This window comes from Boleophthalmus pectinirostris, unplaced genomic scaffold, assembly GCF_026225935.1.
Source record: "Boleophthalmus pectinirostris isolate CB_2022bp ecotype Guang Dong unplaced genomic scaffold, ASM2622593v1 HiC_scaffold_2, whole genome shotgun sequence".
Taxonomy (NCBI): Eukaryota; Metazoa; Chordata; class Actinopteri; order Gobiiformes; family Gobiidae; genus Boleophthalmus; species Boleophthalmus pectinirostris.
Genome location: NW_026571152.1, coordinates 24,828,780 through 24,853,229, shown reverse-complemented (window position 1 = coordinate 24,853,229; position 24,450 = coordinate 24,828,780). Strand labels below are relative to the sequence as shown.

Here is a 24,450-nt window from a genome sequence, read left to right as displayed (position 1 = left end):
AATTCAATAAAAATATACAATTTACATTATTACTTTATTAATTTAGTATTTGTGCAAACAATACATTCATTTTTTTGTGTTTATTTGAAAATTTAAAAAGAAAATTCTATAATAAATGGTATAAAATATTTTTATAACAATTACATCACATAATTTGTTAGGCAGTCTTTAGTCTTTGTAAACAACACAGGCACAGTATTTTAAAAAAAACATAATATATAAAACGTACAAATGCATGATTGTTGCAATAAACACCCTGTAACATTCTGTAACAACTGACAATAATTCTGTCAGGAATGTAAACTGTTAAAATTGGATGACATTTTTGTGGTTCAAAGTTCATCATTCAGTCTGCGTTTCTCCTCTTGCGTGCGTCTCTTGCATGTACAAATGGCAGTGTGGTCATTGGGCTGAGGCACGTGCTCCATCTCTTTGTGGCGTTGTGGTTGACCAGTCTGCCGTTGTGAGTACATGAATAGTGCGTTGTAGTAGTAACAGTAGAGTCGGCTAGGTTTAAGAAGTTCTCTGGCTGCCTCCTGTCCCGTCCTGGCCACCTTCTGTGCCTCTTCGTCATTGTCCTTGGCCCACTGTATTTTGTCCATGAGATCAGACAGGTCTCTCTTCACTGAGATGTAGTGAGTCCCAGGTTTAAGATGGATGTAGAAGTGCTCGTAGTAATGTGAATCCTGCTTCAGAACTAGACTGTTCCCCAGCATCAGGTATGGGAAACGGTAAGCTGCCACTGTCCCATCAATGTTTACTTGGTACTTGTACTGAAAAAAAAAGGAGTTATGATAAATATGTAATCTCCACAAACTTCTTAGTAGACTCTAGAAATGTTTTTGAGCCTAGAGTACTGAGAATTTTTCATTTTTCACTACCCCACTGCTTTTAAAAAAAATGCCACTAATGTCAGTTCTGCCGTTTTATATCAACATCACAATGCACAATGAACGAAATGTAAGATAATGAAGTACTTGTGTTTACTTTAACTTAGGTGAATGTTTAGGCTTATTCCACATGCCAACTTTACCTTGAAAAAATCAAAGAATCCCACCAGTGGAGCTTTGCCCACTTGTTTCTCTCGGTCTCTAAAGAAGAACCAGCCCGTGATTCCAGCATCCAACAGCTCAGGGTGTTTCTTGGACAAAGCGACTAACTGCAGGCGCTCCTCTCGACTGTCCCGGCCACGGAAAAACGCTCTAGATGTTTTGTTGATCCATGGAGGCCCTAAAGAGAATACTATCTTTTAGTTTTTTGGATCAACTGAGAATCTTATACACAGAGGATAATTTTAATTTTGTATTCTACCTTATATTTAAAAGGCCCATATTACCCTATTTTCTGTTCTGTGTTATAATGTTGTTTCCTCATCACAAATGTACCTGGAGCTATGTGTTTTGTTTCATTCACATGTTTAACTCATAAATCCTGCATATTTAGGCTGAGATCTTCGGCTTTTTGAGCTTTGGAGATGTAGACAAACTATTACGCAAACATGTGTGAATGAAACAAAACACAACTCTAGGTATGTTTTTCATCAGGTAGCAACATTATAACATGGCTTAAAACTCATAAGACTAAATTTTGCGTAATATAGGACCTTTAACAGTACCAGTGTGTCCCTGGACAGACAGCAGGTCGTTGGTGACTCCTCTCATGGTCTCCAGAGTGGAGTGTGTGACCTCATATGTGGGCAGGACAATGTCTCTGGTGTCAGTGGATCCACACCAGGAGAAGATGGGGAGAGGGCCAGGGCTCGCATCTGCACTCTTTGTCTCTAAAGGCCAGTCCCCGACATTTATGTAAAACTCCACATCAGGTACTTTGACCTGCAAAAATTATTCAACTTTAAAAGACATTCTCTATCATTTCCGTCAGTCTGCCACAGGAAATTATAATTATTTTCTTCCTGTATACTTAATGGTACACTATGTAATTTTCTGAGTGGAGGATCTAGTCTCTGCATAGAATGTTCCTTCCCCAGTACGACATTCAATTGATCTATATCTGTGGAGACAAGTACAGATCAGATCCTTGAAGAGACAACCCACTCAGAGTAAGAACAGAACTCAAGAGCAACAGGTTTAATGCCATACTCTGGAACTTTCCAGGCAAAGAAATAGCATATCCTTAGAAACAAGCAGGTGCCAGAACCCCCCTCCAGCAAAGTTACATAGTGCACATTTAAATCATACTTTTCAATAAATGGTAAACAGCACTGAAGCAAAGGCAGAACATTAAAATCTATTTAATTCATATAATTCACAGAGATTTTGCCTTTTAATCAAAAGGGGGTTTCAGTGAATATAGGTGGGAGGTGTGGGGTTTAAAAGTGGGAAAAAATGTAATCAAACTGTAACGTATATAGCTGCAAATCATCAATACTTAAAAATGTGATCACAAAAAAATATAATTCTCAGAGGTCGTGATAAAACCTACCTTCCTAGTTAGAGACAAGAGTATTTCATCTGAAAACATCTTGAAGTCTGTATATTTCCCTTGAGTGCGTCGGTAGATCTGGTTGTTAATAATGGCGTAATGAATGAGGCCACCTCGGTTAGAAAATCTTTTGGGCACGTCCTGTCTAAGGCGCTGGAGGTCTACGGTGGGGAAGGATTTGAAGTCTGCCAGAATCTGGGGTTCCTTTTTGGGACACTGCAGCTCTTTCTGCCAGGCTGAACCATCAGGCTCTGGGCAGTCACAGTATTCATGGTAAACTGGACCTGGAAGAAGAAACATCAGTTACAAAAGTAAAATAAGTTTAACCAAGATCTAAAGTTACATGTATCTAAAAAAACAGAATAATACTTTGGCTTGGTGCTCTGTTTTCTGTATAAAACAATGCAGCAATACTTGTCCCTTTACAATGCAAAATTAGCCTTCATCATTCTACATATTGATTATGTTAGAAAGATTTTGTGTTGTTATTCTAGTGTAAATTATTTAATTAAGGATGCACTGATCTGATACTGGTATCACAGAAAAATGACAGAAAATGTCCTGTATTGAATATCAGCTTCCAAATATCAGTTCAGCCGATATCTTGGTTGTACATTTGAATTTATGTCATAAGAGAATTTCCTGGTCGTAGTTGGTTCCTGCTTTCATGGTTGTAGACTCATATTGTGAAATTTTATTTACACAAAGCTAACCTATAGTTATTTGAGGGAAAATAACAGCTACATAACACATTTAGATCAGTTTTGTCTTATTTAATTTTGATTAAAAGAAAGAAATGCTGTTATCAGTCTGATATCAGTTGATATCGAGTATCAGCAGATACTTAGAACCATAGTATCAGAATTGGTATCAGAACTGAAAAAGCTGGATAAATGCACTCCTATACTTTTTAGATCTAAAGTTATTTAAGAAAAGACAAACCTTGTATAGTGTATGGTGATTTTGCAGCAGGAACATCTCCGTGAAGGACTTCCACCTTTAGGCCCTTAGATGCTGTCCCATAAAGCCTGTATCTGACCAGAAAAGACCCATCTTCTCTGTCCAGGGGTTGAGCGACGTGGATCCGAATGTACTCCTTTGGGTCCAGGGAACTTATTTTCACCTTGAATGCATCTTTACCTAAAAGAATAATAAAATATGGCCTATGACTTTAGATTACAAGTCAGTAAAAAGCTATTCTCTTTGTCTTTTGGAACAGTTAAGTGTGTCTAAACCTTAAACACTAAAACAACATCTGTCTGTCAGCTGATTGTAAGTGAGCAATAAAAAGATTTTGCTATGACACCCACAGAAATGACACACAGTTCCAGATAATTTGAGTTATTGCTGTTTACATTACCTGGAGATGCAGTAAGGTTGTGTCCATGTGAACCTACTGCCTGGATGTAGAAGTAGCGGACTGGTAAAACGGTGTCCGCCTGCAGCCCCGAGCCCCAAATAAGACATTTCTGTGGGTTGATTGCTGCTGAAGTGCCATACACCGGTAAGACTACTGCGAAAACCCACGCAAATAAAACTACACACCAACGATATACGTCCTTTGAGAAAGTGCTGGTTACGTTTAGTGCGTGCTCCCAGAACATATTCCTTGTAAATTAGGTAAAATCGCGAAACTGTGTTAATTTAATTTAGCATAAAGTTTCAGCCTCAGCCGACATGTTGTAGTGAAGACGGACACGCCCACTTCCAAAGATGCGTTCGTGTGTGTAGGAAATGTAACCTCTGGTCGTTATTGCGCTAAAAATGTCACGACAAAAAAATAGAATATTGAAGTGTCTGTTCTGTACATCAGTCATAAGTCGTTCTGTAATCTGATGGCCGAGATAGATGTTAAGTAAAAATACGAACAGACATTCAAAGTAGGCTTCTTTTTTGTTAGCCAAATCAGTACACTTTGTTGTTGTTAATAAATTGTCAGCTTTATGACACGGCTCTAAATGTATCACCATACCTATACAATAAAAATATATTGGTCATTGTACAAAAATACTGTAGTAAGTCATTGTGTGAAAATGTGCTTTATTTCACATAGTTACAAATGTCAAGTATAAAATAACAAACAGACATTCAAAGTTGGTTGTTTCTGTGTTAGCCAAATCAGTATGCAAAAATATTATCAGCTTTGTGACCCAGCTTGTCCAGGTTTGGCAAACATGCATACTGTATCATAGGTGGGGGACCACACAACACAACCAGGACATCACTGGAGGGAGCAGGGAGGTGGTCCTTGATCATGTCCGCTGTCACGAACCCTGAACTGTAGCTCCAGTCTGAGGAAAACATGCAAGCAAATAAAAATCAACAGTAGTATGCAAAATAAAGTAAATACTGTATATATGGGGTGTATATAAGATTATTCTTTATAGATAATATGAGAAGGATGAGAAGGTTCTTGAAGGATTTTTATTTATGTTTTGTCCCTTGATTTAGATTTGCTTCTTGTCTATGTGCCTGCCTATGCAATGGACATTTTTTACGCTATAAGACACTACACTACTTTAAATCTGGCTAGCATGGCTTTGTCAATCTCTCAGTAATGCTTTAACAGACAGGACATTAGCACGGAAGTGTGAGTAAAACCACAAGAAGAAACCAGAAGTGACATTCAAAACCAGATTCACACCTTCAAAAAAGGAATTCAGTTTTCAGTTAGAAATATATTAGTATAAGCAAACTGGCAATGATGTCATCTGTTCCTGCATGATTACTAATTAATACACAACATGAAAGCAAAAACTGAGAAAGGATCAAGGGCCTTTTCTGGGTGGTATTACTGGATGCTAATGTCACAGCTTATGTAATACTGTCACACATGATTAGTATGAGTTTTTTGAAGGATTAGATGTACTAAGACATGGGCGCAGGGCTTAACTTCAGTAAAACCTTGTGGTAAGATGCAGGTATCATGCTGGGCTCATGGATTTTCCTTTAGTGCCTGTAAAGTCAAACAGACTTCAATAGCTTCTACTCTGTCTCTGTTCTTAAGGTATCCAAACACCATGGCAATACCATTCAATGCACCTTGTTCTATATTTGCATAAGCTACAAGCAGTGTTGGGAAGGTTACTTTTAAAATGTAATCCCCTACAGATTACAGATTACACACCCCAAAATGTAGTTTGTAACGTAATCCATTAAATTACTTAAAGTGAGTAACTTAATCTGATTACTTTGGATTACTTGATATTGTCATGTTTTTTTAAACGACATGAATGTAGCAACCACATCCTGAAAATTCTTGTTTGTTGTCTTCAAATTGTCTGAGTCCAAGTCTCCATGAATAAGCAACTGTTTGCTGTAGAGAAACAAAGACCACGATATCTTAATATAAGAGGTTTTGTCTGTTAAAAGACAGAAACAAGATAAGCCTTTCCTTCACCATATTAAAAAATATTATTGATAGAGAAATTATTTTTATATGAGATCACCTTTAATTATGTCAACCTACTGTTAGGTGTCATGTTGTTTGACCTGGTTTAGTCCTGGTTTAGTCCTGATTTTAGACTTGGTTTAGACCAGGTCTAGACCAGGTCTTTAGTTCTGGTTTAGTCGTGGTTTAGTCCTAGTTTAAACCTGGTTCAGTCCTGCTTTAGTCCTGGTTTAGTCCTGGATTAGTCCTGGTTTAGTCCCGGTTTAGTCCTGGTTTAGTCCTGGTGTTAGTTCTGGTGTTAGTTCTGGTTTAGAGGCGCACAGGAGGAAGCGCGGTTTACGCGAGAAAACATGGTCCACACGCGGCGCACGAGACGGCGGTGTCCGCGCTGTAACTACGGAAGGAAACGTGGTCCGCGGGTTCTCAGGTTGATGACGATGATGAAGGTGTGTGTTTGTGTGTGTGTCCCCTCATGTCGCAGGTCAGTATAGGACAGTAGTGCAGATATTATGAGTCTATGCAGGTTGTTTTCACCAGTGCCAGTAGCTCCTGTTTCACATTTAAGTTGTAGGCGATTTTATATTTGTTATATATATATATATATATATATATATATATATATATATATATATATACACATCGGGAGAAGAATTTCCAAGACACAAATGCGTTTTTACCAATGTACTGCTACTTCCACTGTGTGACTGACACCGCCAACTTTAACATGACGTTTCCATCGCTCTTATTGTGCGCGTTCTGTTTGGGCTTCAGGCAATTAGTGGAATTACCGAAATAAAAAAAATTATAAATGCGAGGTAGCACAAAATGTGAAAACAGGAAAATACCGCCTTGTAATCCACTTATTTCAGCAAAGTAACTGTAATCCAATTACCACTCATTGAAACAGTAACTGTAACGGAATACAGTTACTCACAATTTGTACTCTGATTACGTAACGGCGGTACATGTAATCCGTTACTCCCCAACACTGGCTACAAGTTACAAATAGGTGTAGGGCTCAACAGAAATATAATTTTAGTCTTAGTAAACAACTTGTGTATCTGCCAAATGGGAACACAACTCAAGCAGAATTTATTAAGACACACAGTCACCCGTCGAAGTTGTAGCTGAGTTTTAAATAGTCTTTAGACTGGGTTATAAGTTACTCTATAGTTACACCTAACCAGTGGTGGAATGTAAGTAAGTAGAAGTAGGAAATAACTGTAGATTTTAGGTATCTGTATTTTAAGTCAAATTTAAAGTGAGTACTTTTTACATGAAAGCAAGTATCTGTACTTTCTGCTCAACTACATTTTGGAACTGGACTGAAAAGTAAAAGTATTTTTTATTATAGTTTTGGACATGCTGAAAAGGCTGACGGGTTTACTTTTAACATGTTCAGAGTTTGAAAAATCTGATCTGTATCAAAATTACTACATTTGAAGCCTTATAAGACCTCAAAAAACACACTTTTACTCTTACGTTTCAACTGAGACTTTAATACTTTTACTGATGTAGATTTTTTTTTTTCATTTGATACTTTTTTTCTTTTGCTCTTTTTCACTTAAGTAACAAAACTGAGTACTACTTCCACCACTGTACTTAACCCATAAACTGACCTATGAGTGAGAGACCTCAACATACTGAAATACTGGCATACATGTTTCACAAGTCACAATTTCAGTGCTATTTGTGAAACTTTGGCTTTTATGGTAGGCCTACAGACCAAGCTGTAAAGTTCACAAAGTTCTTAGCCAGTCTAGGAATGTGCTATTAAAGTACAGTTAAAAGTTACCCACAGATTTCGTGTGTGACGATGATATGCACAAACTGGAGAAATAAAATTTTCTATCCAAATTTGGTATTGTACGTAGGATAAGGAACAGTTTACCCTGTGGAGGTTTGTCCAGTGTGTACCACAGGCTGAACTGGTCAGGATGGTTCTTCTTTACCTCCTCCAACTCTTCTCTCAATAAAATATCCTTCTCTGTCTAGGAAAAAAAAAAAAGTCAGCATCTTCAGCATTTGGGAAAGTACATTTTAAGTGTTGGAAAATGGCTGACCTGATTGGCAAATATGAGTGAGCATTTGGTATTGTCGGAGGGGTCTGCTGTGATCCTGCGAACCAACTGGAGCATTGGAGTGATCCCTGACATGATTCAAGAGATTTCTGTTACTATAGAAACCATGTTTATTAAGCCATTTATACACTGGTCCACTAGGCCAATATGAAAGGTGTAGATGTAGTGTGTAGCTATGGTACAGATAAAAAAAATAAAAAATCATAGTGTTTAAGGCCATATTTACAAAAATAACAGAAAGCTTTAAGGTGCACTGTATAACTTCTCCATCTCCAGGAAGATGTTATTGCTTTCCCTCGAATGTTCCATGGTGTGACATTAAACATGTCTGTCTAGCATTTAGTCATTCTGGGTGTTTCTGTTGCTCAAAAATACAATAATTCCTTTTGTGAATAGGGGTGACTCTCCACAGCTCTGAATTGTAATGTAATGTAGTGCTAGTACCTGCTTGTCCCCCTTGTGATATAGGTTTAATCTATACTGTGGAACATTTTAAACAAAGCATTTCCATAGAGTTAAGCTAAAATCAGATCTTCCACTTGAAATATCATGCAGTGCAAATTAAATTAATAACTATGTTTCATTCAGTGACAGAAAAGACAACGTTGTGTACCTGTTCCTCCAGCAATCATAGCCACGTGCTTAAACTTCTTTATTTCTGGCTCTGACTTCTTGTCTGGTCTGATGGAAAACTTTCCTAATGAAGGCATTACAATAAGGGTTAGAGAAGTTTGGGCTGTATTATAACACCATCTGCTGGAGAAAGGAAGGAAAGGTTCAGTTGTTAAACAGCCTTACACAAGAACACAATTATTTGCACGTAGGCTGTACAAATGTCAACAAATCACATCGGGTTACTATCGGGTTACTATTTGACCATGTACAACAAAGCCTACCATTGCCTTTGTAAATCAGAAGTCCATTGGGGCCTCTGAAATCAATGCTGTCTCCAATGGCCATGTTGTCCAAATACTGAGACATCTTTCCTCCTTCTGGATATGAGGGGTGCACATTCTTGTAGTACACCTGCAAAATGAAAAATTGAAACTTTAGTCGTGTATATCCACTATAGTCTGTACATTTTACAGTAAATAAAACTAGCTGAAAACACTTTTTGACTTTGTGGTCAGTACCTTCACAACAAGGTCCACGTAGCCCTGGTCTTCATCACTGGACACTGGGGTGTATGCTCGAACCACAAGAGAGCCATTGACTTTTGCTGATAGATACACATGCTGACCTGAGGAAGAGAAACACCGACCAATCACTGTGATAGTTTGTTCTTTTCAACTGTACAGATATTTCACTGTGGTCTTCTGGGGGAGCAGCACCAGCAAAAGGGACATTCGATGGATTGACAAACTGAGCCATGTGGTTGACTGTGAGCTGGAAACATTTGTCACAGTGAGGGACAGGAGGACACTGAACAAACTGCTCTCCATCATGGACACTCCTGATCACCCACTGCACCAGACTATAGAGGGACAGAGAAGCTCATTCTCCAACAGGCTCCAACAGGCTCCAACAGCTCCGCTCAAACAGTGAGAGCTACAGGACTACATTTATACCATACTCCCTACAACTGTACAACAACTCACCCTTATGTAACAGATAATGCTCCCTACAACTGTACAACAACTCACCCTTATGTAACAGATAACCCTATGTCCTGTCAATCACTATTTCATTTTTGCACTGTTTCTCCTTATGACCTCTTGTATATAAATTACATATATTAATTATTTCTATATTTTATTTTTACTTGTACTTGTACATGTACATTTATATAACTATGCCCTGTTTGACTCCAGTCTCTTGTTAGTTTTGCTACTTATTTTGAATGTATTATTATCAGGGGATGTAACGATATCCAAATCTCACGGTACGATATTATCACAATATGCATCACACGGTACGATATTTATTGCAATATTTTGGCGAGGCTATTATAATTGTAGATTGGACACTTTTTTGCTTTTAAAATACCTTGACAAGATTTTGGTGTGAATTATTTCAGTCATAATCCCAAGAATTCAAGTCAAAAACATATTTCTTCATGTTATCTGCACTGAAATGAATCGTGGGATATGTAGTTCCCTGTGTTTATGAGATGTTGCTTCTATAAAAGCATGCGTTTAAGCAAAGAAACTTGTAATTCGATATATTGTGACAACCCACGATATTTTTGTGAGACTTTTGACGATACAATATCACGATATTTCAGTTATTGTTACATCCGTAATTATTATCATTTATATTTTTGCTCTTTGATATTGTAATATGTTGTGATGTGTGAGCTGCTGTGTCCAAATAATTCCTCTTGTAGATGAATAAAGTTTGTCTAAGTCTTTATCTATATTTGTATAATAGTGAGGTTAGATACAGTACCAACTGGCAGCCCAAGGATATGGGACTCAGAGGGAAGGCCAAAGCGAAATTTCTTTGTATCGTGGTTGATTTCCTGTTGAAGGACAAAATGGGGGAGAAAAATAAAAAATCAAGAACACAGGAACAACATTGTAAAAAAAACAACAAAAAAACTGCAGAGTTAAGACTACAGAGTGAAGATTACAATTTGGACTAATATTATTTTGATGCAATTTCTTTACCAAATATAATAAAACTACACAGTATTAATAAAAAAACTATACATTATTAACATTACTAAATTAAAATAGGTCTACTGAATGTTTGCTTGAATAACACTTGTGCACCATTATGAATGCATGTTTAACAGTTTGGAAACAAATAAAGTAGAATATAGAGTATAGTACATTCATTCATTCATTCATTCATACATACATACTGTGATATCTAAGCATGCATGTGTTTGACTGTGGGTGGAAGTAATACAGAGAACATAAACTAATATATTCTCACCTGTTTGTCAGTGAGGCGGAGAGGATATTTTACTGCAGGATCCTGGAGAGTGACTGGCAGGTTTTTTTTCTTTTCACCACCAGAAGATTGGAGAATGAAGAACAGCACTGTGGCTACAAGTACACATGCTGCCACCACAATCTGCAAGAGGAAATTGTGTAACAAAAGTATGCATACCAAAAGAACAAGGATAAAGTTGTTCTTACCAGTGTTGGGTCCATGATTTTGGCTGAGGCCTTGGTAGTGTTTCCTGAAACCACTACACTCTCAAAGTCCACTCTTGGGCAGAGTTCATGCTGTCAGAAAGTAAAAGGAGGTGTGGTCTCTCAATGAGTGAAAGGTGACACGCTTGGTTTAGACCAATAAGAGGCCAGAGTCCCACCCGCTCTGCACAGCCCAGAAGTGGTGCACTGTCAGAGCTGAAGATCCTGATATCACCCCACCGTAAGGGAGGGGACGGGGCAGGAACTCTACAAGGCTGTGTGCGGACTACCAGAGTTCACTTCTGTTTGATGAAATTGTGCAGAGCTTTTGGGGATTTTCAAGGAAACTTAGATCACTTTAGCCATAATCCATTTATACATTTATTTTCTTGTGCAGTAATTTATCAATGAAATGCTTCAGTTTGACTAGATAAGGGCCTTATAACAAGGTAAACAAGATTACTGTCATCTGAGGACAGTATTGTCATTACGTGTAGATAACCCATAAGTAGGGAACAATACAAAAAAAAAAAAAAAAAAAAAAAAAAGAGGGGGAGAGAGAAAAGAGAAAAAGAGAGACAATAATGACTCAATGAGGCACTCAGGGCATGTGCCTTTATCTAGTCTTCAAAATATAGTGACACAATATTTCAGGATGAAAACTGTTTTCAAAACATTTCGAATAAACAGAAACAGAAACATGTTTACTTTAGTCCTCGAATTAAAGCACAACTTATTATGTTATTCATTTATTTTCTTATTTGCAAATAATATTTAAAATGCATTTATTGTCCTTCACTCAGTCCCAGAGGATTCGTATGGAAAGTCCGAGCCCAGCCTCATTTGCACAGAAGGCTCTGAGCTCTGCTGTAGATCCTCTGATTCATGGTCCACTCTCCTTTGACCAGACTCTGTCAATACAGAGAGAAAAACAGAAATACAGTCATTTTTTCCCCATCAAATCTTTAATAATTATCTTTCAACAAGTAGTCATTTTCAAGTACACTTTCTAACCACAAGATGGAGCCAAAGTGCTATTTGTGATATTACGGCCCATAGTTTTTTTTGTTACTATCACTAAAAAGACACAGGGTAATTAACACTAAATATTCTGCATTGTAATATATAACAGTTAACTGTGACATCATTATATAACTGTATTTTTGATTGTGTTGCTTGGATTAAAATGCAGTTAAGTTTCAAGAGAGAAACAATAATCCTGTAAACTACATGTACACTGTAAACAACAGAAAAGCACATTGCTCGAAAAGGAGTGGGAAGAAGAAAAACTCATATTACCCTTCCCCTGTTCGTTACATTGTTTCAAAAATGATGTGGTTGCTCATGTAGTAAGTAGTGTAAGTTAAAAATATATAACTCAGAATATGACACTAAACTGTATTGATATGGAATTAATAACATCTTGGCCTAAATTCAGGGTTAATCTTTGTGGAGACAGTTAATAAAAGTGTGTGAGTCACTCTTTATTGTAAAGAGCCTGAGAAAATGTGAACTCCTGGTGCAGTCCCAGAGGAGCCGGGGTGTGGCGAGAGGAACAGGTATCACCAGCAACAGCACAGCAGGGAAGAACAAACATCTGAACATAACGACTAAATCTGACTGTACCACATGCAGTTTCAAGAATTTTTATATATTAGCTGTTAAAGCATTTGTAATTCATATTATTTTAATGTCTAAATTTCCTCATAATACTTTATTTCAGAGCAGGGAGTGGTTGTGTTTAGTTTTTTCAGCTGCATTGTCTAAAAAAAACACATGATAATTGGTATTCTTCCACTGTTTTTAGAGTGCATTAGGACTATGTAATGTAGTTGTAGTAGTTCCAAGAAAACTATGAAACTATTACTAAGCCAAGTACCATCTGTGAACAGCTTGCAGTGTATATTTGGGTAGTAGGAGGTGTTTTCTGAAAACAAAGATGAAGAAAAAACAAAAAGTAGGCTATTTCTGTTGGGCAAACTTATGCACCATCCGGCAGAACAGTACACATCTAATTTACTGGAATATATTCATCTGATATTTTGATTGCAAACATTTATAATAGATGTGATAATTTAACTTTCAAAACTTCAAACTTTAAAACTAACAAAGGTTATTTAAACATTTTAGTGAGTTAAACCAGAGTAACAGGTCCATTGCAGCCTGAGTGTGAAATACCCCATTGTCTTACTAAATGTCATTGACCCTAATATTTGTTTAGCTCATAACATTACACTCAGACTCCCTTTGCAGCCTTGTGTACAGACAAATAATGATTAAAGATTATGAGAAGTTTGACAGTAGCCCCAAATCAGCAGATAGATACACTGCAACTCCTTGGTATAATGTTTCATGTGGCTTATTAAATTACATAAATTACAGCAGTAATGTAGAAAGCATCTAGCGGTGTAATGTGAGAATACAACGGGGCCAACTGAGCCAACTGAATTACAAATGGTAGCTTTAAGGTTTATTAGTGAGAAGGAAAGTGACTTAATTAAGGTGTAAACTGAAGTAGTGAATGGGTTCAGTAAAAAAAAAATAACCCTGAGATGTAGTGAGTATCTGATTTCCTCTTAAGTCCTTGGTGCACCTTTTCCCACATGGCTTATCCTCCCGATGCAAATCTGTAAACATGATATTTGTGGATTGTTATGCAGTGCAATATTTGACATGTACACATAATTAGACTTTATACTGGTTAGGTGAGCTATATAAGGTATATAAAACAATCTGAAGCAACTGTATTATATTTATTCATTGATTTTTCTCTGCTTATTATTATTGCCAGGCCTTTTTCAAAGAGCAGGATTTAACCTTGCAGCTTTGGGCCTTACTGAGTCTTTGGACAGTAGTCAGTTCATTCCTCTGTTAAGACATACACACATATAGTCACTCTCGTATTACAGTTTTTTTATTTTATTTTTTATTTTAGCACATTTTTTGGAACTTGGCTCAGTTTGATCATTTGATTCAAACATGTATCTGGACAGGAGCTCAGGTGGTCAAATCATTTGGAACATTTCTTTTTGGTTCAGACAGTTCTCAGGCTCTTTCTCAGAACCTTTGACACAATTCTCATTCACAAACATACGTGAGCACTGAATTCAATGTTTTCTTTTGTTTTTTGTTTGTTTTACAGGTCAGTTTACACATGGTAAAGGATGTTGGTCCAAACTCTGTCACTTTGAATATAGAAACTCGTGACAGCAGAAAGCAAAAAAACAAATATTTGTGAGCACCCAAAATGTATCAACAAAGGATTTCAAATGTGTCAAAGAGAAAGAAAGGCCTCAGCAGTGAGTACAGACTGTGCAGGCTACATAGAGATACACACCCTGTGAGACATGCAACTGTCTCGTTTGATTTCAAGAATATATTACATATTACAGTTCAAAAGGAGTATTTAAGTATCTTCTATTCAAACATCTATCTGTTTTCTACACCATAAATATTTTGGATCAAATATTGCTAAATCTTCTTTGCAGTTAGTACTGTGTACATTTATATTGTACATACAATTCAGACAGATTTTAAACAAAAAAGCAAAGCTTTTCTAGTCCAAAATCCATCTGTTTAATGTGTGAACCCATCTGCAAACTGCACTAAACCAGTGATTCTCTGTGGTCACTGAGAGAGGGACTTAAACTTCTGAACTACTCTGTCAAATGACTAAAAGAGTCCAGAAAAAAAACACATGATGAGAGTTTGAGAGTTTTGATGGTAAAAACTTGTTTTTGCTAGATGGTTGATTAGTTTTGAATGAAAAACTGCATTTTACTGAGATTGAATTTTCTTAAGGAAAACTAAAAATCTGTTTAGGATTTTGTGGGAGCTGTTTTGCAAATGTCAATTCTCAATTAGATCAGAAAATAGTGTAATATGGGCCCTTTAAGTAAAATGTATATTAATAATTCTAATACATGCCTATACAAACACACATCAAATTCACAAACCTGATTGGTGGATGAACTCTATACTGGCACTGAAGCCTCTGTGAGTCACACTGTTGTCTGATGTAAACTGAAGGACCATAACACTGTGGTAGGAGATGACAGGAGGAGGAAGACTGGTCCCACAAAGCACAGCTACAAACACCATCAAAATACACCATAATAGTCAGCTTGTTTTGTTGTTTTAGCATTTTGTCTGTGTACCTATCTCATCTGTTCCCTCCACGTCGCCGTAGACAACCAGGGAATCATACAGACATCTGCTGGACTCCTCCAACTCAAAATCTGTTAATCTCAGCTGTGGGCATAAACAATTGTTATTGCATTTAAGAATTTATTGCATGTCTGTATTTAGTTTTACCTTAATGATGTGGCCCTGTGTTGCATAGACCACCCATCTGAACATGCAGTTGTTCGTGTAGTGTTGTGGGAATCCAGGGCTGTGGATGTTCGTCTCATTCTGCACCAAAACAACTGTGCCACATCCTAAACAAAGTCAACTGAAATATTTTAGTTTTGTACTGACAACTACTACAAATGTTTACTACCATCAAAACCTGGAGTTGTGTTTATTTCATTCACACATGTTTGATTAAACCTTTATTATTCATGTGTCTACATTTCCAAAGTTCAGAATGCTCTGTTACACCTTGTGATGTCATGAAGGGGTAGTTTTCAAGTTAAAAGTCACCTTTTACTTTTAGTTCAGTAGAGATTGGCAATTCCAGGGCTCATATCAAATACATGATTCTATTGAAGTGAAGTGGAGAATGAAACAAAACACAACTCCAAGAATATGTTAATGATAAAACTAAATTATAACATACAAAATTGTGTAATATGAGCCTTTTAAGTGCCAACCTGGGAAATGCTTAACTCAAATGACGCTAAGCGATCGCACTGCATGTACAATATCTCTGACTCAGAGCCTGCTATCTGTAATTCTCTATTCTTCAATACCCATGAGCACTATGGTAACACAGGCCTGCTGTGTGTCTTGTGCAGCTCATTATGTCTGTCATGGGACAACCACCTGCACTCAAGAGTCAGTCGGACTGGCAATGTTCTGTTCTGTCTACACACTTTATATTGGATACTAGAGCACGTGCACTTTCAAGTTCATTTAAAGGGCCCATATTACTATTATATTACTATTTTCTGATCTGTTATAATGTTGTTTACTCATCAAAAATATATCCAGATTTGTGTTTTGTTTCAGTCACACATTCCTGTTTTTCTCTCAAACAGAAAACAGGTTGTTCCACCTTGTGATATCATGTGATAATGTGGTAATACAGGAAGTGCTCAACTGTCCTTTTAAATTTTATACATCTTCAACTAGACTCGTTTGGATAATTTAAGCCCTGGAAATTTAAACCCTATCTCTACCAAACAAAAGGTCTTAACTCTTAGCTTTTAATTTGAAAACTATCCATTCATAGCAGAACATTTTGAGCTTTGGAGAAACAGACTAATAAAGAATTAGTCAAACATGTCTGCACTCTGGGTATGTTTTTGAGGAGGTAACAACATTATATCATGGCTTAAAGCTCACAAGAGTCAATTTTGAGTAATATAGGACTTTTAAAGTTAACAGTGGCATGACACTTTGAATGTATTTTGTCAATTGCCAAAGAAACATAAAAAATACATGAGTACAAAGTGAAATTGACTAACACGAAAAAAGAATGCGGCATTGAAACGAGAGAAGACAGTCTGTTTACAGTTGACTGCTAGTTCCTACCAGGATCAGTGAATCTCTGAACAGCACGGTACTTCATGGCAAATCCTGTTCCCACTATGCTCACATCAGAGGAGAAAAGCACTGTTGCATGATGGGAATTAACAAGGAATAATTGGCTAGGATAGACATTTCCACAAAATACACCTGCAAAAGATAAACAATTGTCACTAATATACAGTGATGGGAAGAATACTTTGAACATATATTTAGTTAGAGAATACTTTCATTCACATTTTGTAACATATTCTGGTACATGGGCCAATCAGAGTACTGTATTCTGAGTAGTTGGAATGCGTTTCCATAGAATTTTATTGTATTATAGTGAAAAAACATGACATGTAATTACAAACAGCTTTATTTTTGTTGCACTGTTTGTTATGCATAAATTTTTGTCTAATTAGAGACAAAAAAAAAAAGCACATGCACGTACTACAAGAGCTGTGTTTTCTATTTTTCTTATTTCTTAATGCCGCACTGCTCAAAGCCAAAACTGCATGATCAGGTATTGTTTTTTTTATTTAGGAAAGTAATTATGAATTCCCCCAAGTTAAAAAAATACCTGTATAATAATACAGGAATACAGCTCCAGTCTTCAGAATATTTTTGATATGTATTCAGCTACTTTCCAAAACTGCTCACAGTTTTCACAGACCAATTTGTTTAGACAGAGAACTACATTTTCAAAACTGTGCTCAATGTCTACCTATACATTATTGAATAATAATAATGCAGTAGTCTAATAAATCACTTTTGTAGATGCTCAAGGACACGTCTATATATTTGTACTTTACACATTCAGTCCATGTATGAAAATGCACAGAACTCACCAACAGGTTTTTGAGGTCCGACAGACAGAGTAAGTCGATCATAGAGACAATATGAGTCATTCTCCAAATCCAAATGTTTAATCTCCAATAAAATGCTGGACCCATGAGGGGCACTGATCCTCCATACACACAGTCTGTAAAAAACACAAATAAAGTCATAAATAGTAAAAGTAATAAAATACTGTACTTAAGTACTAATTTTAAGTATCTGTTCTTTACTTAAGTACATTAAGTTAAGTGGATACTTTTTACTTTTATTTTACTACATTTGAGAGCAGGTATCTGTACTTTCTCCCAAACAAAATGTTTGAGCAGGACTAAAATGTAAAATAATTTTTATGATAGTTCGGGACCTGCTGAAAAGGGGTTTATTTAAGTTCATAGTTTGAGCAAACTAAAATATACAAATACTTAAGTAAATTTTTCAAGATACATTTACTTTTTTTTTTTTTTGCATCATTGTCTGTACTTTTACTTAAATAACAAGATAAAATACTTCTTCTAACACTGTATTGCTCCTGGCCTACTCCGGGAAACACACAGTTGCTTTTCACCTCAAAGCCCATAATGAATCAATTCTCTGTCACTCACTCATTGTTGTCATAGTAACGGTGTTGGGAGGCGGGGTTTCTGATGACCCCCTCCGTGTCAATCACAGAGCCATCCTGCACAGTGCACAGTCCTGGCACACACAGAGCACTGCTCACATCAAACAGGCATGCATGAAAAATAGATGAAAAATGACTGTAATGAGAAGAAAAACACCTCACTGGATAAAGGTCTCCCCGACTGCTTTGACTCAGCTGTTCGGAAAAAACATACAATATCATTTATTATTTATTATTTAGTATTGAATTAAATGATTCAACTACAAATACATCGTTTTGTCCAAGGCTTAAAAGCAGTATGTTTTTTAAAGGTGCATTGTGTAACTTTTCTGGTGGAGGGCCCATCAAATGCTTTTTTCCACAGACATGTTGCTGGTGTCTGGAATGTTTCATAGTATGGTATTGAACCGTTCTAACGTCATAGAGACCAAAGCAGATCAAGTTACAGGTCAGATCTGTGAAGAGGCAACCCCGCTTACAGTCTTAATGCCTGTTTTGCTAAGTTTTTTTGAGTTATAAAAACTGTAAGTGAATGAATGTAAGGTAGAGCTGTTTAATGTCATAATACGGAACATTCCAGGCAGAGCAATGACATCTCCATAGAAACAAGCAGGCGACAGACCCCCAACTAAAAAGTTACAAAGTGCATGTACATGCTAATTGATTTGCCAAGATGCAATTTCTCATTTCTAATGCAAATTACTACTCTTGATTCAGCTTCATTTTATATGTGGAAGACTTCAGAAGATATAATATTAGGTTTAAACTGTGAATCGCTATGGCAGCAGTCCTATTTTTTCTATTATTCTGAAACCCATGGACACATGCTAAATTGTAGCCTTCACAATAGTAGAAGTAGTTACAAGAACTAGCAGGGTTAGCTGGTGCTTGAAGAATCCATTCACAAAGACAAACAGGGAGCTCAGACTGAAGTGTGTTTGAAAACCTATGTGCAGTTTTCAATGTGCAATCAAAACTGCACATAGATCAGGGGAATGTGCAATCAAAACTGCACATAGGCTTAGGGAGTGTGCAAGCATTAATAGAATACAAGACTGTGAAGGGCTTGTCTGTAAAGAGTGACTTAAAGGTCCTGTTGGTGTGTCACTCGTGGTCATACTTGGTCTCTTTTTATGCATTTATTTTCTATGGTGGATGTTTGTGTGGTGCTTTTGTTGTTGTTTTGTCCTGTCTCTGTGATAAAGCAAATTTCTCCCATGGGACACGATAAAGGATTATCTTATCTTATCTTAAAATGCTCACTACTGTTGCTGTTGTAGTAGAACAATGTGTTTGAACTGACTACGATTATACGAGTTACCCTGTCCAGTGGTGGAAGGTAAGCACTAAAAAAAGTAAAAAGTAAAAGTACAATTCTTAGGTATCTGTACTTTACATAAGTCAGTTTTGGATACTGTACTTTTACTTCAGTACATTTGAGAGTATGTAACTGTATTTTCTATTTCACAACATTTTAGATCTGGACTGAAAAATAAAAATAATTTTCTGTCTATCTAGTTTCTGTCTCAACTTTGAGCAAACCAAAAACAGAAAAATAGCTAGAAAAATGAAGAAATCAATTGAATAATTTAAAATCAGCCAAATTCTTGATAAAAATTACATTTCATGCTTTAATTTTAAAAATAAATCGCTGCAAAATACTCTTAAAGCACAATTTTAAACAGGTTCTTCATTAGTTTTACGTTTTTTTTACCTGAGTAATCTTTTGCCCCCATATCTGTACATTTACTTAAGTACCAAACTGAGTACTTCATCCACCACTGACCCTGTCGTAGTGTTAGCTTTATCCAGGGTAGCATCAGTTTGACATCAGTGAAAACCCCAGGAGAGCCTCTTTGCGAAGGGGGGCGACTGGAGTTAAATTCCCAGCTCCGCCCACAGCCTTTGCCCCAGGAAGTTACACCCAGAGCTACCCAGTGACCGCCGGCCGAGCCCACCGGACATACCAGAGGTCCGCCAGAGTCCCCCTGAGGAAAGGGATACTATTTACAGATGTCCGTGGGGTTATGAGAATGAATACAGTCTAATGTGGTAGTGTTTTACCTGACAGGCGTCTTTACCTCCTGTCTCTGGACCTGCACACAGAACAGTCAGAGCTGGTGGGGGTCTGTGGAGCCTCTGTGGGGACAGTATGGCACTTTTCAAAGTCTGGAGAACATGTTTACACTTAGCTGGGTCTACTAAGTTTAACTGGACCTCACGAAGAGTTCTAGAAAGATGTCCCCCTGAAAGAGATATGCAATACAGTTCACTTTATGCAGCCTCAGCTGAACTTGTACTTGTTCTGCTGTTTTATTGATGCAGCTCTTCACATTTATCTAGACCTGTGTGGTGTTTCCACTTTTATCAATGCCTGATCTTGACTGATCTTGAAAGCTAAGCAGGGCCCAGCCTGGTTGGTACTTGGATGGGAGACTATGGGGAATACCAGATGCAACAGTGAATCAGCAGTGGCTATACAGCAAACATTGTGTCCTTAGGCAAGACACTTTATCCACCTTGCCTAGTGTGAATGTGGTGAGTGGGTGAGTGATTGTCTTGTTAAAGGTCCTATGCACCACAAAATTGATTCTTGTGAACTTTTAGCCATGTTATAATATTGTTACCTCATCAAAAACATACTTGGAATTGTGCTGTGTTTCATTCACATCTTATCCTTTTATATACAGTACTATAGTCTATCTACATCTCCAAAGCTCAAAATGCTCTGTTCCACCTTGTCTTGTGATGTCACAAATGGTAGCTTTCAAGTTAATAGCTGCCTTTTACCTTCAGTTTAGGAGTGATGAAATTATCCAAATGACTGAAGTGAAGGTTTAATGGAGTTTAAAAACACAGTGGAGCACTTCCTGTATGACCACATGACATCACAAGGTGGAACAGAGTGTTTTTCGTGTGGGCCTAAATATGCAGAGTTTGGGTTAAACATGTGTGAATGAAACTAAACACAACTTCAGATATGTTTATGTTTGTTTGTGATGATGAAACAACATTATAACATAGATGAGAAAATAGTGTCATATGGGCCCTTTATACCGTACATATATCATAATCAAGTGCACTTACTTTCTTTGGTTTTTCCCCACCCGGCCACAACGCATTTAGCATCAGGTTGAGTGTGGTCATCAAAAAGAGGAAGGCATACAGGCTGCACCAGCTTCCCTGTAAAAAACAGGTTCATTACTAAATCAAGCTTCAGTGTGATGAGGGCAGACTTCAGGACAGATGAGATGATACCTAAACAAATGGGCTCATTTAGTTCCAACAGAGCGAGGTCATAGTTCATAGGGAGAGTGGGATGGTACTTCTCATGAACTGTGATGTTCTTGATGGTGAAAACCTGCTCCTCTTCATCGATTACATGTTGGTCAAAATCCCCAATCACCGCCCTCACACCTCTGAGGGCCTCCCTGCAAAGACAAGAGAATGACAATATGCAGCATTAATATCACTTTTTAAAAGATATTTTTATATTGAAAGATTAACAAAAACACACAGAAACAATGTATAAAAAAAAAAAAAAAAATAATAATAATAATAATAATAATGATAAAAACCGACAGTTGTAAATGATAATTACAAGCTGCATACTGGTAAACAATGACTTTGGGTCTCTAAATGTCCTCAGCTTTTCCTCTTGACATAAATAAATCTTTCCAGTGCAACACAAGATGCCAGTTCTATAATCATAGCCACATTTTTCCAAAATAAGGCAATAATTTTCCAGGCCTGCAGGAGACCAAAACAAGTAAATCTTTGGGATATAAACCCAAGAGTGTTGCCTCTATGTATTAATATTAGTTTGAATTAGTTGGCAATTATTACGAAGGCATGCTAAATATTCTCAGAAATAGAGTTGCTTGTATTTACCTTGAGGCTGATGAAAAGCAGTGTGCCGCGGTCATCACCCAGCGGGGGCTCAAAATGGCTCCTCCACAGAAATGATAGCTTTGTTTTCTGAGAGAGACCTAAATATGACCAAAACATATAGACCATTACAGAGGAAAGGAGTTTAAAACACAAACAATGACATTTATAGTATGAATTTAAGGGCCAGGAAAATGTTGCTGAGGTTTTAGGTCATGGTAAATAAGATGCATTTACTATTTTTGTTTGGTATGAACTTGTAGATTTGTTAAAACATCATATATTTTTGAAAAATATAAATAATTTCATAAGGAAGTTACTTAAGAAATTATGTGACCACTAGTAAATGTCACACTAATTACAAAAATGTGAGATAACTTTTGAAATAACAGTAACACAAGCAGTATAGTGAGAGATACAGGACTACACCCATATACTATGCTCCAAACAATTATACAAAAACTCAAACTTATGTAGATAACCCTGGGTCAATCATGATTTAATTGTTACAATGTTCTCCTTATACAATGTTCTCCTCATTTACTATATTTCTATATTCAGTCATTGTACGTCTACAATACTTATGCTTTACTTGACACCAGTCCCTTGCTATTTTTGTAACTTATTTTTAATTTGTTATTGCCGTTTATATTTCTGCTGTTTGTTATTATAATATATCGTGATGTGAGACCTACTCTGTCCAAATAATTTCCCTTGTGAATAAATAAAGTCTAATGTTTACAGGAGGCAGAATTTATCAGCTGTGGTTCTTCTGTTGTTTAATATAGGTCAGCACAGAGAGCAAGACACAGAAAGCAATGTGGTGAGGCAAGTGTCACTTTCTGTAACAGATCAGGAAGGAGGAAGTGTGGAGACATGTGGTTGGTGTAACAGCATCAGAATTACTGACCAGCCATGGGTGTGATCCGTGTGTGGCTTCAGCTCCACCAACCACCCTCAGAGCATGGACCAGGGGGCTCCACACGCCAGGAACTCCACACTTTGAACCTAGAGCCGAGAATCATGCCAGCAAACAAAGTTTAAAGAGCCCATATTGTGCTATTTTCTGATCTATGTTACAATGCTGTTTCCTCGTCACCAACATACCCAGACCTGTGTTTTGTTTCATTCACACATGTTTAACACACAAACCCTGCATATTTAGGCTGAGTTCTTCTCTCAAACATAAAACACTGTGTTCCACTTTGTGATGTCATGTGGTAATACAGGAAGTGCTCCACTGTGTTTTTAAAATCCATGCACCTTCACTAGAATCATTTAGATAATTTCAGATCTGGAATTGCTAATCTCTTCTGAAGTTAAAAGTAGTTGTTAATTTGAAAGCTACTGCTTCATGACATCACAAGGTGGAACAGAGCTTTTTGAGCTTTGGAGGTGTAAACAGACTAGTAATAAAGGATTATTCATACATATGTGAATGAAACACAACTCTTTGTTTTTAATGTATTTTTTATGTTTATGTTTTTATGTAACTTTTCTGGTGGAGGATCTGCCACCTGCTTGTCTCCATGTTTGCTTTTCCAGGAATGTTCCACAGATAGGCATTAAACTGATCTGTCTCCATGGGGACAAGCAGCTAATGTAACCAGTCTAAATAACAAGTCAAATCCATGGAGAGTAGTACAATATTTTTTTTAGAATTCTCAGTAGTAATAAAAACACCTGTAATTTTATTTATGAATGTATTTATGTGTTTATTTATTTATGCATTTATTTATTTCAGACACAAACCAGCCCATAAAGTTCATTAAAAAGTACAGAGTTTCTGTGTCCAGTACTTTCTCGAGGTTTAATGGCATGAACTCATTTGAGGATTGGTCAAAGTCTTTATGGTGGCGTTTTCAGATACCTGAACATTTAGACGATAGATACGGAACATTCAAGGTAAAACAAGAACATCTCAACACACAAGCAAGTAGTGGAAATAAATTGAATTGTTCTGACTTACCTGGTGGAGCAGTGTAAGAGCCAGTATTAGTCCAGAGGCACAGAAACACCAGAGTAACAAGTGTCTTCTTCATGTTGAAAGCACACGGATCCAGAGAGGAGCAGCAGCAGTTATACTTTACAGAGGCTTCCGGGGCGGTCAGAGCTTCAAATGTTACAAGAACATTGTCAAAAGGCCTGTGCTGTCAAGGTCATCTGTTGCCTGGTGTGGGCAGACTACCATGGGGAGTGGGTGGTGATGAATGCAGTTGTAAAATGCACACAAAGCTTGGAGTTGGAGACTGATGCATTTTTATTTTACCTGGGGACCTGATAGTAAAAGTAATATTCAGGTATTACAGTTTTTAATTATTTTGTAGTCTTGTTTTTTTTTTTTTTTTTTTAACCATGTGGAGAAATTAAAGACATTGTGATTTTGATGTAGTGCCTCTTAAAGGGCCCAGGTTACACTATTTCCTGATCTGT

The 24,450-nt window shown here is 37.0% G+C and overlaps 3 protein-coding genes across 3 annotated transcripts; all 3 read right to left on the bottom strand.

The window, feature by feature from the left end:
• Positions 1-20: 20 nt before the first annotated feature.
• Positions 21-4,152, bottom strand: poglut3 (protein O-glucosyltransferase 3). The gene is made up of 6 exons (XM_020934850.2): positions 3,803-4,152; positions 3,385-3,582; positions 2,443-2,726; positions 1,616-1,832; positions 1,034-1,230; positions 21-773 (listed from the first exon to the last, which is right to left on the bottom strand). Exons 1-6 carry the CDS (start codon positions 4,044-4,046, stop codon positions 333-335), a joined length of 1,581 nt encoding a protein of 526 aa, XP_020790509.2. The 5' UTR covers positions 4,047-4,152; the 3' UTR covers positions 21-332.
• Positions 4,153-4,465: 313 nt separating this feature from the next.
• Positions 4,466-11,119, bottom strand: LOC110169327 (NADH-cytochrome b5 reductase 2). Its single transcript, XM_020934851.2, has 9 exons — positions 11,001-11,119; positions 10,795-10,935; positions 10,303-10,375; positions 9,048-9,154; positions 8,811-8,940; positions 8,528-8,611; positions 7,897-7,982; positions 7,725-7,824; positions 4,466-4,733 (listed from the first exon to the last, which is right to left on the bottom strand). Exons 1-9 carry the CDS (start codon positions 11,013-11,015, stop codon positions 4,561-4,563), a joined length of 909 nt encoding a protein of 302 aa, XP_020790510.1. The 5' UTR covers positions 11,016-11,119; the 3' UTR covers positions 4,466-4,560.
• A 673-nt stretch (positions 11,120-11,792) lies between these two features.
• LOC110169478 (ovochymase-2) lies at positions 11,793-24,059 on the bottom strand. The gene is made up of 14 exons (XM_055155884.1): positions 23,987-24,059; positions 22,928-23,025; positions 22,021-22,118; positions 21,388-21,560; positions 21,217-21,312; positions 20,194-20,375; positions 19,900-20,117; positions 18,113-18,265; positions 17,522-17,655; positions 16,695-16,838; positions 15,312-15,436; positions 15,155-15,248; positions 14,954-15,085; positions 11,793-11,908 (listed from the first exon to the last, which is right to left on the bottom strand). The coding sequence occupies exons 1-14, from the start codon at positions 24,057-24,059 to the stop codon at positions 11,793-11,795; spliced, it is 1,836 nt and encodes a 611-aa protein (XP_055011859.1).
• Between the last annotated feature and the right edge of the window lie 391 nt (positions 24,060-24,450).

What these genes read in the sequence shown, in the direction of transcription:
- poglut3 (XM_020934850.2), bottom strand. Translation starts at nt 4,046, where the DNA reads ATGTTCTGGGAGCACGCACTAAACGTAACCAGCACTTTCTCAAAGGAC. An exon ending in CAACCTTACTGCATCTCCAG is followed by an intron (nt 3,583 to 3,802) that starts GTAATGTAAACA and finishes TTATTCTTTTAG; the next exon opens with GTAAAGATGCATTCAAGGTG. An exon ending in GTCTGTCCAGGGACACACTG is followed by an intron (nt 1,231 to 1,615) that starts GTACTGTTAAAG and finishes TATTCTCTTTAG; the next exon opens with GGCCTCCATGGATCAACAAA.
- LOC110169478 (XM_055155884.1), bottom strand. Translation starts at nt 24,059, where the DNA reads ATGAAGAAGACACTTGTTACTCTGGTGTTTCTGTGCCTCTGGACTAAT. An exon ending in ACGGATCACACCCATGGCTG is followed by an intron (nt 22,119 to 22,927) that starts GTCAGTAATTCT and finishes GGTCATATTTAG; the next exon opens with GTCTCTCTCAGAAAACAAAG. An exon ending in CGTTACTATGACAACAATGA is followed by an intron (nt 17,656 to 18,112) that starts GTGAGTGACAGA and finishes TGTTTTTTACAG; the next exon opens with ACTGTGTGTATGGAGGATCA.
- LOC110169327 (XM_020934851.2), bottom strand. An exon ending in TCTGATTTACAAAGGCAATG is followed by an intron (nt 8,612 to 8,810) that starts GTAGGCTTTGTT and finishes TGCCTTCATTAG; the next exon opens with GAAAGTTTTCCATCAGACCA. An exon ending in CACTCATATTTGCCAATCAG is followed by an intron (nt 7,825 to 7,896) that starts GTCAGCCATTTT and finishes TTTTTTTCCTAG; the next exon opens with ACAGAGAAGGATATTTTATT.